This window comes from Convolutriloba macropyga, chromosome 9, assembly GCF_964194025.1.
Source record: "Convolutriloba macropyga chromosome 9, txConMacr16.3, whole genome shotgun sequence".
NCBI classification, from domain to species: Eukaryota; Metazoa; Xenacoelomorpha; order Acoela; family Convolutidae; genus Convolutriloba; species Convolutriloba macropyga.
In genome coordinates this window covers 53,346,787-53,359,203 of record NC_134476.1, presented here as the reverse complement: position 1 = coordinate 53,359,203, position 12,417 = coordinate 53,346,787, and the positions used below count along the sequence as shown (strand labels likewise).

At 35.1% G+C, this 12,417-nt stretch overlaps 1 protein-coding gene across 1 annotated transcript in view; it reads left to right on the top strand.

The window, feature by feature from the left end:
* LOC142345853 (uncharacterized) overlaps positions 1 to 12,417 on the top strand; it is a 116,135-nt gene that overhangs the window by 60,999 nt on the left and 42,719 nt on the right. Inside the window, exons 12-13 of the mRNA XM_075398266.1 lie at positions 1,694 to 1,832; positions 2,293 to 2,397. Of these exons, the coding sequence (XP_075254381.1) occupies positions 1,694 to 1,832; positions 2,293 to 2,397 (244 nt within the window). The remainder of the gene's footprint in view (positions 1 to 1,693; positions 1,833 to 2,292; positions 2,398 to 12,417) is intronic.

Sequence of the window (12,417 nt, the reverse complement as noted above, 5' to 3'; positions counted from 1 at the left end):
CGAAATGGGCCTTGACCAGGATGTTTAGATTTTTTTTTAGTTGCAATCGCAACGTCGAACATTGAGATCATTAGCAGCTGATTGCCTCTGTTTTTGGTTTGTTGCCGCAATTTTAATCGCCTTTTTTGCTTTTGTTCGGCGATGATGATTTTGTTGTTCTTAATATCCGCAGTCAGCCTCAAACAGCTATTTTTTAGGCGCTCTCCTTTTTACAATTCAAAAATTTTGAATTGTATTGGGGCGCTTTCTTTGTTTAAGATATGTTCACAAATTTTCATGATTTTGGAAGTCAAATTGGAGTAGTGAATTTTGTCACGCCCAAAACAGGATGTGGAGTGGAAAAGCGACTGGTTTTATGGCGTGAAATTTTTCGCTCTAATTTTAAAATGGAGTGAGAAAACGGTGTTTGCAAGTTATGCTAATTACTTTACTTATGTTAGAGAGCAATGTGTCCGATATTAGTGGGTTGATGTTTGCTTTTCGTTTTCATTGCAAATTGATAGCCTTTGGCTGAATAAACGAAGCTCAAATTAAGGCCTAATAAGGAGCTATCTGCCACTCAGTTATGATCTGATAAAAACGTTATTAATAGCCGCACAGCGATAGCTGGGGCTATTAGTGGCCTTCTCTTGGTTTTTTACAATTCAAAGAATTTGAATTGTATTGGGGCGCTGTCTTTTTTTTAAGATCTGTTCACACACTTTCATGATTTTTGAAGTCAAATGGAGTAGTGATTTTGGTCACGCCGAAACAGGAAGTGGAGCGAAAAAGCGAGTGGTTTTGCAGCGTGAAATTTTTTCGCTCTAAATTTAAAGTAGAGTAAGAAAACGATGTTGGAACAAAAATTCGCTTTCTCGCTAGTGGTTTTTTGTTCACATGTGGCAGTTTCGCTACGATTTTTGGATCGGAGTTTTTTCTAAATGGTCTTCCCTATCCATTCGTTGTTCGTTCCAGGCCTAGTTTTTTGTTAGAATCAAATTTACTTTATTCGCTAGTCGTATTTTGTTCTCACTAGCTACATTTTGACATTGATTTTCTGTTTTTTTTGTTTTTTATATCTGATTTTTTAAGAAATGATTTTCCCAATTCGCTCGTAGTCCGTTATAGATATAGTTTTTTGTTTAGTCAATTAAAATTTTTGGAATGGTACGTCAGGACTGTTCCTGCTATGTTTTTTTAATTCGTGTTACCTTTTGATCACGTTTGACTTCTGACTTGACTTTCTTCACTCATTGTTTCAACTGACTGTATTCTCAATTCTTGTACGCATTGAATTACGCAATGTAGTGAATACGGTCAATGTCAAAAGATCAAAATCAAAAGAAAAGGGATAAACCGATAAAGCCCGTTCATTAAGTATATGTATCAGGTTATCAAAGTTCATTAGAGCAGTTGCTAGCTGATATCAGTATTGAGCTTAATACTCTTCAGTTTAGATGCTGAAGTAAGTATAGGTTTAGAATCTAACTGAAGCTTCACTCTGAAATAGAGCAATTTTTGAAGCTTAGGAAAAAATTTTGTCAATTTCATTTTTTTCTGTTTCAATCCCGTCTAGCGCGTCAATGGCGGCTATTTTCCGGCAACCTGCTGGCTATGTTCTATATATGGCAATTTGAGTTGATTTGGTTGTAAATAGGGGCTTTTTCAAAACTCTTTTTGCTAAGTTTGGTTAATTGCGGAATTTATGCTGTAGAGACTGCTGGGCTATGTTGTGCAGCCATACTATGTTGCCAGAAGGGTACCATGTCGCCAGCGGGACAATCTGGCACCTCTTCCGCAGTACTTGATATCACGCAGTGTCGCTGGATCCACTCATGAAGACCTCATTAAGGGTACGAGTTAAAACTTTTGGTTCAGAGTTATAAAAATTTGGCAGTTTTTGTGGTAGTAAAATGTGGTAGTCCAAAGAAGATTTGAATCAGATGAAACAAACTCAATTATCTGATTCGCTGTGTCAATTATGTCCTTACATTTTTCCTTGGAAAGCGAAATCGAGGAGACAAATTTTGTAACCCAAATTGTCATATAAATCATACTTCGCAATCATGGTTTTGGTAATAACACTAAGTAACGCCATTGATTTTTTGCTGTGGCGGTCCTGAGCTAAGTGAGTGCTGACTGAGGTACAGTGCATTAATGAAATGCTTTATATTAATAACCATAACTATTATTTTTGGTATTTTTGTAAGAATATCAGGGCGAGTTTATAAGACGGCTTTCAATTTCGGCGTTGAGAATTTATAGGGTGCTGGTGATTACATTTTAAATACTGGCTTTGATTTTGTGTTGCAGGTATTGAGACTGTAACTCATGGAGAAGTGACGGGCCGCTTGTTCTCCACTAATCCCAGAAGGCACTTCTGTCTCAGACACTGGCTTATGTACTGGATGAAAAAAGGTATTATCCTTAATGACTCATTATTCCGTCATTTTGATGCTAAGGGAGAACGGTTGAGCAGGCATTTTGTATTTGATTAATGTAAGGGAAACCGAAAGCTGAATAAGTTACTGTTGGCCTTCAGCTGGTAATTTACAGTCTGGAGGTTATTAATTGCTCTCGACCAAAGTTTGAAGCAAATATTGTGTCGTATTCAATGTTTTTGAGTGACCGTTGTGGCATGTCGATTGACTTTTATCACGCCCGACTTCTTGAATTTGGCGTGATCTGATTTGCTCTTTCATTCAAAGTGTGAAACATCCGAACTAAATTGACGTCAGTTTATACTAAAACCTTAATGAAAAGCGCGCCAAAATTAGTTTAATTAGAGGCCGCGAAGCGATAGCGGCTATTATTGGGGACATCGTGGTTTGTTTTTAATTCGTCTTCTCCAGCGATGATTCGTGCGACCTGACTTCTTGGAATTGACTTTTTCAATTTGTGATTTCTGCTGCTTTGCAGTTAAATTTTGTGTGCGTGACGTCATTTGTTCTGCTTTTAGGTCAATTGCGAGACTCAAAAAACAACATCTGAACTCGCTTAATAAACTTTAATTTTTAGAATCTTGAGTTTTTAATTTCGAATATTAATTTTAATAAGCTCTATTAAGGCATTTTACTTATAGAGAGTATGTGTCTCATAAAAGTGACTGTCCAAATCTAAACAAAAAAATCCAGTGGTCTAAAGGTCTGGTGATCAATCTGTCTATCTTATTTCTATTTGTTTCAATTCATAGACACAAGAGTCTATCGCGGCTATTTTCCGGCAATCTGCCGGCTATGTTTTCTGATAGTGGCCCTCATATTCACAACCGGCTTTTATAGCGCTCCTAATTTACAGAAGTATTTGGGAAGTCCTTTTTGATTAATTTTATCAATATAAATTTTGCAGCGGGAAAAGAAACGCTTGAAAAATGAGTTCTTACTTTGAACTCAATTTGAAATTATGATTTTGGTCGCGCTGAAACAGAAAGTGGAGTGAAAAAGCGAGTGATTTTGCGGTGTAAACTTTTTCGCTTAATTTATTAATAGCCGCCTCATCTCAGCCAGCTATTATAGCGCTCCTATTTTTTTTTTTACTTCGTCGAATAAAAAAATGTTTCGCTTTACCTCATTTTGCCGCTTTTTCAACATTTTGCGTGATATCTTTTTGACTTCTCTAGACTAGTTTCTCTCTTCTCTCATTCTGCTAAAAGTGATTTTGAACATCAGTTGCTCAGCAAAGCAATTCAAAATGAACAGAGTCAGTATAAAAAATTGAAGTCAGAAGTAGAAACGGGATAAACCCATAAAGCCCAATTTTAGATGCCCGCTATTTGAACGTCGTTCCTATAAGTCTTAGTTACCATCTCTAATGCTTATTGGTATTGATATTAGCCCCTGTAGCCTGTCTCTAAGAAACAGAAGTACGTTATCTTCAACTACGAAATGCCATCAAAATAAATCGCACTTAAAAAATGTTTTTGTACAAAAATCTTTTTTTTTTCAATATTTTCTATTCTTTCAATCCCAATCATGCTTATTGGAATCAACGGCGGCTATTTTCCGGCAATCTGCCGGGTATGTTTTTGAAGTAGTGAGAAAATTGTGTTAAAGAAACAATCGCTTTCTGGCGAGTTGTTTTTTTGTTAGTGTTTGCCTTTTGACATCGAGTTGTACGGATTTTTCATTTTTTTGTGTCTGATTCTTTTCTAAAAGACTTTCTCAATTCATTCATAGGCATTCTACCTTTTGTTTTTTGTTTAGTCATTGAAAATTCTTGGAATTATCTGGGGCCTTGTCCTGTTATTTTTTATTTGTCGAACAAAATTTTGTTTCGCTTTACCTGTACGCTTCAAATCACAGCGTGTCCAACATTTTTGCATAAAATCTTGTGTTCTTGAGTTCTCTAGGTTAGTATCTTTTTCGCTCACTCTGGTCCAAGTACTTGTAAATAGGGGTTCGGCAAAGCAATCTAAATTGAACTGAATTAGTATCGAAGAACGAAATTAAAAAAAACGGGATAAATCCCAATATTAGATACCCTGCATCCTATCAGCAAAGAACAGGCGTATGCGTAACTACGAAATCAAACGAAACAGTTCGCACATTGAAAATGTTTTTGTGCATCAATTACTTTTTTTCAATTTTTTCTGTTTCTTCAATTCCAATTGGTGTTATGGGAATCAATGGCCGCTCTTTGCAGCAATCTGACGGGTACATTTTCACTTGCTATAATGGACAGGAGTGGCCCATATATATCTTAAGCTTTGATAAGATTATTAAATAGATAGTAAATGGATGTTAAATAGATTTCGGAAACAAATTGAACGAGAGGAAGAAGTGACCTCAACAGTCCATCAGTCGCTGCAAACGGCGATTTTTTTCTATCATCACGCCGCATTCAAACCCACAAATTGAGTCAACCTTGGCAATCTAATGCTTTATATTATAGCCGCCAGTTTTTCATCCCACCCTAGTCAACATGTAGCCGAAGAAGATGAGAAGAAAAGATAGAACTGCCAGTTGAGGTCTGCGCAATACCTGTCACTGCCCCGCCTTACAGTTCGAGACTTGATAAAGATCCTCTGGCGTATTCCTAACTTCTTTATTAATAGCCGCCTCATCTTCTCAGCCGGCTATTATAGCGCTCCTATTTTTTTACAATTCAAAGAATTTGAATTGTATTGGGGCGCTGTCTTTTTTTTTAAGATCTGTTCACACATTTTCATGATTTTTGAAGTCAAATTGGAGTAGTGATTTTGGTCACGCCGAAACAGGAAGTGGAGCGAAAAAGCGAGTGGTTTTGCAGCGTGAAATTTTTTCGCTCTAAATTTAAAGTAGAGTGAGAAAATGGTGTTTGAACAAAAATTTGCTTTCTCGCTAGTGAATTTTTGTTCACATGCGGCAATTTCACTTTGATTTTTACAGTGTTTTCGATTTTTTGGATCGGACTTTTTTCGAAATGGTTTTCCCAATCCATTCATAGTCCGTTCTTGGTCTAGTTTTCTGTTTAGTCATGAAATTTCTTTGAGTTGTACGTCAGCACTTGTCCTGCTATGTTTTTTGACTTCGTCGAAAAAAATGTTTCGCTTTACCTCATTTTGCCGCTTTTTCAACATTTTGCGTGAAATCTTGTTGACTTCTCTAGGCTAGTTTCTCTCTTCTCTCATTCTGCTAAAATTGATTTTGAGCATCAGTTGCTCAGCAAAGCAATTCAAAATGAACAAAGTCAGTATAAAAAATTGAAGTCAGAAATGGAAACGGGATAAACCCATAAAGCCCAATTTTAGATGCCCGCTATTTGAACATCGTTCCTATAAGTCTTAGTTACCATCTCTAATGCTTATTGGTATTGATAGTAGCCCCTGTAGCCTCTCTCTAAGAAACAGAAGTACGTTATGTTCAACTACGAAATGCCATCAAATTAAATCGGACTTAAAAAATGTTTTTGTACAAAAATCTTTTTTTTTTCAAAATCTTCTATTCTGTCAATCTGAATCATGCTTATTGGAATCAACGTCGGCTATTTTCCGGCAATCTGCCGGTTATGTTTAATAGCCGCGAAGCGATAGCGGCTATTATTGGGGACATCGTGGTTTTTTTTTAATTCGTCGTCTCCATCGATGATTCTTACGACCTGACTTCTTGGAATTGACTTCAGTGACTTCTATTGCTTTGCAGTTAAAATTTGTGTACGTGACGTTGTTTCTGCTTTTTATAGCTGCGAAGCTGTAAGCTGAGCGTAGCTATATTGCGGTGTTTTTTACGACTCGAAGAGGAGTATTGGTTTTCTTAAGGTTTTTTTTTACCGGAAGTACTATTCGTTCAGACGATGTTTTGACCTAAAAGCGAAAGCGAGTAAAATTGCAGTGTGAACTAATTTTTTCTGAGCGAGAGAAGTTTTTTTGATCATGCGCTGCGTTTAGTGAATGACTTTTTGACATTGAAAAGTAGTTTTTGACTGAATGGCACATATAGATAACCGTTTTTAGCCGTTTTTTCGTCTAAGTGGTCTAGTTTTTTTTGCTTGTAATTTGGTTTTTTTGTAGAAATAATTTTTAATTGATGCTATGTTGAAATGTAAACCCCAGAAATTGATAGCACAGTACTTTGCATAGCCTGAAATTGCGTTTCAAATGCGAAATTGGCACATATTTCTTGATTTTTTAGTTAAATTTTTGGCTTTTTTTCTATTAATTTCTTCATTTTTGGATCTTTTAACTGTTTTTTGTCAAAAATCAGTTAATTTGGCAATTCTCTTTGATAATTCATATACTCAATGCCTCTTTCTACCTCGATGTAATTTTGTTTCATAAAATTGTACTTTTGCTAATCCGATTTTCGTCGTTTTTTGCCAATTTTTTTCAGTTTTTTGTTTGTATTTTGCTTTTAATTACTAGAAATAGTATTTTGGGGAACATGAGGGACTTTAATTTTGTTTCAATAAAAATTCAATCAGTTTTTGGTGTTAAGTTTTTGAAACGACAGATAAATTTTCATTAATGCAGTCTTAAATATTTTTTGACCACTTTTTTGCAAAATGTTTCATTGTTTCGTATGTCTGAATTCTGCTTTTTCTTGTTTTATTCTGTTCAGCAAGCTGGATTTTTGGCTCGAATGACTCGTTGTCTTTTCTATGTCTCGAATGCTGATCAATGAAATGTACTCGTTTTTCTTGATTTTTTTAAATTTGGTTTTTAACTTTCAAAAATCAAGAATTGGTCTTTTTGTTGCGGTGTTCCTAACATTGTGTCCATATTCTTCACATTCTCGTTTGTATCATTCTAGTTTTGTCCTGGCACCTACTTTTGTATTCGTTATATTGATTTTTTCAGTTAAAAAATTGAATGAACTCAGCTTTTTGTTTTCTTCGGTTTGCAATTAATTTAATTCAAAATAAGGCAGTACTGGGAGTTTGCTAGAAAGTCATTTCCAACATTTCGACTTATTACTTTTCATTGCAATATTCTTCCGGTCTTGGTATTGTTTTTAGACGATTGTTTGCTTTTGAATATTATTCTGTTGCTTTTGTTTTTCTATGATTAATTTTATTTTTGAATTAGTATGAAATCATACAGAGAACAGGCGTATGCGTAACTACGAAATCAAACGAAACAGTTCGCACATTGAAAATGTTTTTGTGCATCAATTACTTTTTTCAATTTTTTCTGTTTCTTCAATTCCAATTGGTGTTATGGGAATCAATGGCCGCTCTTTGCAGCAATCTGACGGGTACATTTTCACCTGCTATAATGGACAGGAGTGGCCCATATATATCTTAAGCTTTGATAATATTAATAAATAGATAGTAAATGGATGTTAAATAGATTTTGGAAACAAATTGAACGAGAGGAAGAAGTGACCTCAACAGTCCATCAGTCACTGCAAACGGCGATTTTTTTCTATCATCACGCCGCATTCAAACCCACAAATTGAGTCAACCTTGGCAATCTAATGCTTTATATTATAGCCGCCAGTTTTTCATCCCACCCTAGTCAACATCTAGCCGAAGAAGATGAGAAGAAAAGATAGAACTGCCAGTTGAGGTCTGCGCAATACCTGTCACTGCCCCGCTTTACCAGTTCGAGACTTGATAAAGATCCTCCGGCGTATTCCTAACTTCTTTATTAATAGCCGCCTCATCTCAGCCGGCTATTATAGCGCTCCTATTTTTTTTTTACTTCGTCGAATAAAAAAATGTTTCGCTTTACCTCATTTTGCCGCTTTTTCAACATTTTGCGTGAAATCTTGTTGACTTCTCTAGGCTAGTTTCTCTCTTCTCTCATTCTGCTAAAATTGATTTTGAGCATCAGTTGCTCAGCAAAGCAATTCAAAATGAACAAAGTCAGTATAAAAAATTGAAGTCAGAAATGGAAACGGGATAAACCCATAAAGCCCAATTTTAGATGCCCGCTATTTGAACATCGTTCCTATAAGTCTTAGTTACCATCTCTAATGCTTATTGGTATTGATAGTAGCCCCTGTAGCCTCTCTCTAAGAAACAGAAGTACGTTATGTTCAACTACGAAATGCCATCAAATTAAATCGGACTTAAAAAATGTTTTTGTACAAAAATCTTTTTTTTTCGAAATCTTCTATTCTGTCAATCCGAACCATGCTTATTGGAATCAACGGCGGCTATTTCCCGGCAATCTGCCGGGTATGTTTAATAGCCGCGAAGCGATAGCGGCTATTATTGGGGACATCGTGGTTTTTTTCAATTCGTCGTCTCCATCGATGATTCTTACGACCTGACTTCTTGGAATTGACTTCAGTGACTTCTATTGCTTTGCAGTTAAAATTTGTGTACGTGACGTTGTTTCTGCTTTTTATAGCTGCGAAGCTGTAAGCTGAGCGTAGCTATATTGCTGTGCTCTTGGTTTTTTACGACTCGAAGAGGAGTATTGGTTTTCTTAAGGTTTTTTTTTACCGGAAGTACTATTCGTTCAGACGATGTTTTGACCTAAAAGCGAAATCGAGTAAAATTGCAGTGTGAACTAATTTTTTCTGAGTGAGAGAAATTTTTTTGATCATGCGCTGCGTTTAGTGAATGACTTTTTGACATTGAAAAGTAGTTTTTGACTGATTGGCACATATAGATAACCGTTTCTAGCCGTTTTTTCGTCTAAGTGGCCTAGTTTTTTTTTGCTTGTAATTTGGTTTTTTGTTGAAATAATTTTTAATCGATGCTATGTTGAAATGTAAACCCCAGAAATTGATAGCACAGTATTTTGCATAGCCTGAAATTGCGTTTCAAATGCGAAATTGGCACATATTTCTTGATTTTTTAGTTGAATTTTGGCTTTTTTTCTATTAGTTGCTTCATTTTTGGATCTTTTAGCTGTTTTTTGTCGAAAATCAGTTAATATGGCAATTACCTTTGATAATTCATATACTCAATGCCTCTTTCTACCTCGATGTAATTTTGTTTGATAAAATTGTACATTTGCTAATCCGATTTTCGTAGTGTTTTGCCAATTTTTTTCAGTTTTTTGTTTGTATTTTGCTTTTAATTACTAGAAATAGTATTTTGGGGAACATGAGGGACTTTAATTTTGTTTCAATAAAAATTCAATCATTTTTTGGTGTTAAGTTTTTGAAACAACAGATAAATTTTCATAAATGCAGTCTTAAATATTTTTTGACCACTTTTTTGCAAAATGTTTCATTGTTTCGTATGTCTGAATTCTACTTTTTCTTGTTTTATTCTGTTCAGCAAGTTGGATTTTTGGCTCGAATGACTCGTTGTCTTTTCAATGGCTCGAATGCTGATCAATGAAATGTACTCGTTTTTCTTGATTTTTTTAAATTTGGTTTTTAACTTTCAAAAATCAAGAATTGGTCTTTTTGTTACGGTGTTCCTAACATTCTGTCCATATTCTTCACATTCTTGTTTGTATCATTCTAGTTTTGTCCTGGCACCTACTTTTGTATTCGTTCTATTGATTTTTTCAGTTAAAAAATTGAATGAATTCAGCTTTTTGGTTTCTTCGGTTTGCAATTAATTTAATTCAAAATAAGGCAGTACTGGGAGTTTGCTAGAAAGTCATTTCCAACATTTCGACTTATTACTTTTCATTGCAATTTTCTTCCGGTCTTGGTATTGTTTCTAGACGATTGTTTGCTTTTGAATATTATTCTGTTGCTTTTGTTTTTCTATGATTAATTTAATTTTTGAATTAGTATGAAATCATGTTGTCTAGCATATATACAACAAGGGAGAATCATGTATTATTTTTGTCTTAATGGCCGTAATTAGAAATATAAGTGTAGTGTTTCTCTGATTCTTAAGTTTGAGCACTCTTTTTTGAATAATTTTGACTTTCTTGTCTTTTTTGAAAAGTTTTTATCTGCCGTTTGCTTTCGCGATCTTTTTGAGATTAGAATCATTAATTATCTGAGGGCAATTGATGGCCATGTCAGTTTTGTCAGGCTATCAGTTTTTTAACCATCCTAAAAATTTCAGACTTTTTTAACGTTACCAAACATTTTCAATAATAAAATTTTGCTGCATTTTCTTTCTCTTGGTGACAGTGGTTTAAATTTCACCGATTTTTAGATCAGACCCGCGGAGGTAATGAGTTAATGGTTCAATACAAAAGGTATTGGCTTCAGCTTTTTGTGAAGTTTTGGTGCTTCGAGTCGCTTCCGGAATTCTTCCGGCTATGTTTTTTTTGTTTCGTCGTCTGACGCTCTTTTTTCGTTTTACATTTCATACAGCAAAGCTGAAAAAGTCCAGTTTTCTGAATGACTTCTTCCTCTCACTAACGGCATTTGCGCGCGTGACGTCATTTCTCACTCGCTTTAGCAAAAGTTTTTAGGTTATTTGCGTGATTAGATTTTGATCATACGTGACTTACCTCACTCAATAAAATGACTTTTGCACTTTAAAACTTAAGTTTATTTTGAATTTGTTTAAGGTCAAAGGAACTCATATGTGCAGTTAAGGTCCCCAATAAGAGGCTTCTGTGGAATGAATTTTAACAAGCGTTATTAATTTATCGCTGAATGTTTTTTACCTAGTTTTTTGAGCGGCGTCGATTTTTTTTTCAATTTAGATCTGTATCTGTTTCTATCTCTATTATATGGCACGCAGGTCTATACTTTCGCGGCTATTCCGGCAATCTGCCGGCTATGTTAGGTCAATTGCGTGACTTACCTCACTCAAAAAATTGACTTCTGAACTCACTTATGGAACTTTAATTTTTAATGAAGATTTACTAGTTAATAGTGTGCCTCTAAGTTGTGCAACTTATATGCCCTAATTTGTGATTATTAGTCTTGAGTTTTTGATTTCGAATATCAATTTTGAAATAGCTCTTTAAGGGCGTTTTCCTTATAGAACGTATGTGCCAAAAATTGACAGTCCGAAGCTAACCCGAAAAGTCTAGTGGTCTATTGAAGGACTGGTGGTCGATCTGTCTTTCTTCTTTCTTTAGGTGTTTCAGAGGGACAAAACATTATTTTTGTATCCATTAACTGCAAACTTCACCAGTCCGCAATTTACACGTCCAAAATTCAGCAAGACATGCTCGGTTTTGGTTTATTTGTCTACCTAAATATAAATGGCGGCTTATAATTAGCTATCATGATGGCATTTGAAGCACTTTCCTAAACTTAATGAAGCCATTTGTAGCTCTCACACCGCAGAGCAAGGCAAAACAGAGAGAAGTCAACTGAAATTTATTCTGTTTTCCTTTGTGATTAGCATGTCATATTTCGAACTACAGGATGTAGACGAAATAACGCAACATTCTCAAAAAGATTTTTGCTCTGTATGTCAATTTTCAGTTCATTATCGTTTTTAATAGCCGCCCTCATCTTCTCAGCCGGCTATTATAGCGCTCCTATTTCTATTACGACTCGAAGAAGAGTATTGGAGAAGTCCTTTTTTTAAATCAATTTCATTGGAGTGATTTTTGAAGCGGGAAATGAAACGCGTGAAAAAATTTGGCGTGATTTTGGCGCTGAACAAAAGTGAAGAGTGGCGCGAAAAGAGTGGGTTTTGTTCATACCGCTGTTTATGAGAGAGCGAGAAATTGATGTGTGAAAAAAATTTTCTCCAAGCGAGCGAAATTTTTTTGTTCACGTGCGGCTTTTGAAAGCAGTTTTTTTGCAACTTTTGATGGTTAGGAGGTTTGATTATGATATTGTATTATTTTTAGGCTTGTTTTGATAGGAATTGAAGGTTTCAAGTAGTTAATTCTGAGTTTAATTCTAATTTGGAGGGTATTGATCAGTTTTGCTGATTTTTAGACAAAATTTAATGATTTTTTGCCTGTTTTTTTGTATTAATGCTTCAGGTGGGATTTGAATGGAAGCGTGTTACTTAAGGAATATTCAGCTACCAAATGACTTAAGTTTTTTGGTGTAAATCATTCTTTTCTTCGGAAAATTGACAGAAAAATTGAAAAATTTTAAACCATTTTGTCTTATTTTTTTTGCAGTTTTTCTTTTTTTAGTCTTAGACAAGTTTCTTAGCCTATTATGACTTGCCCAT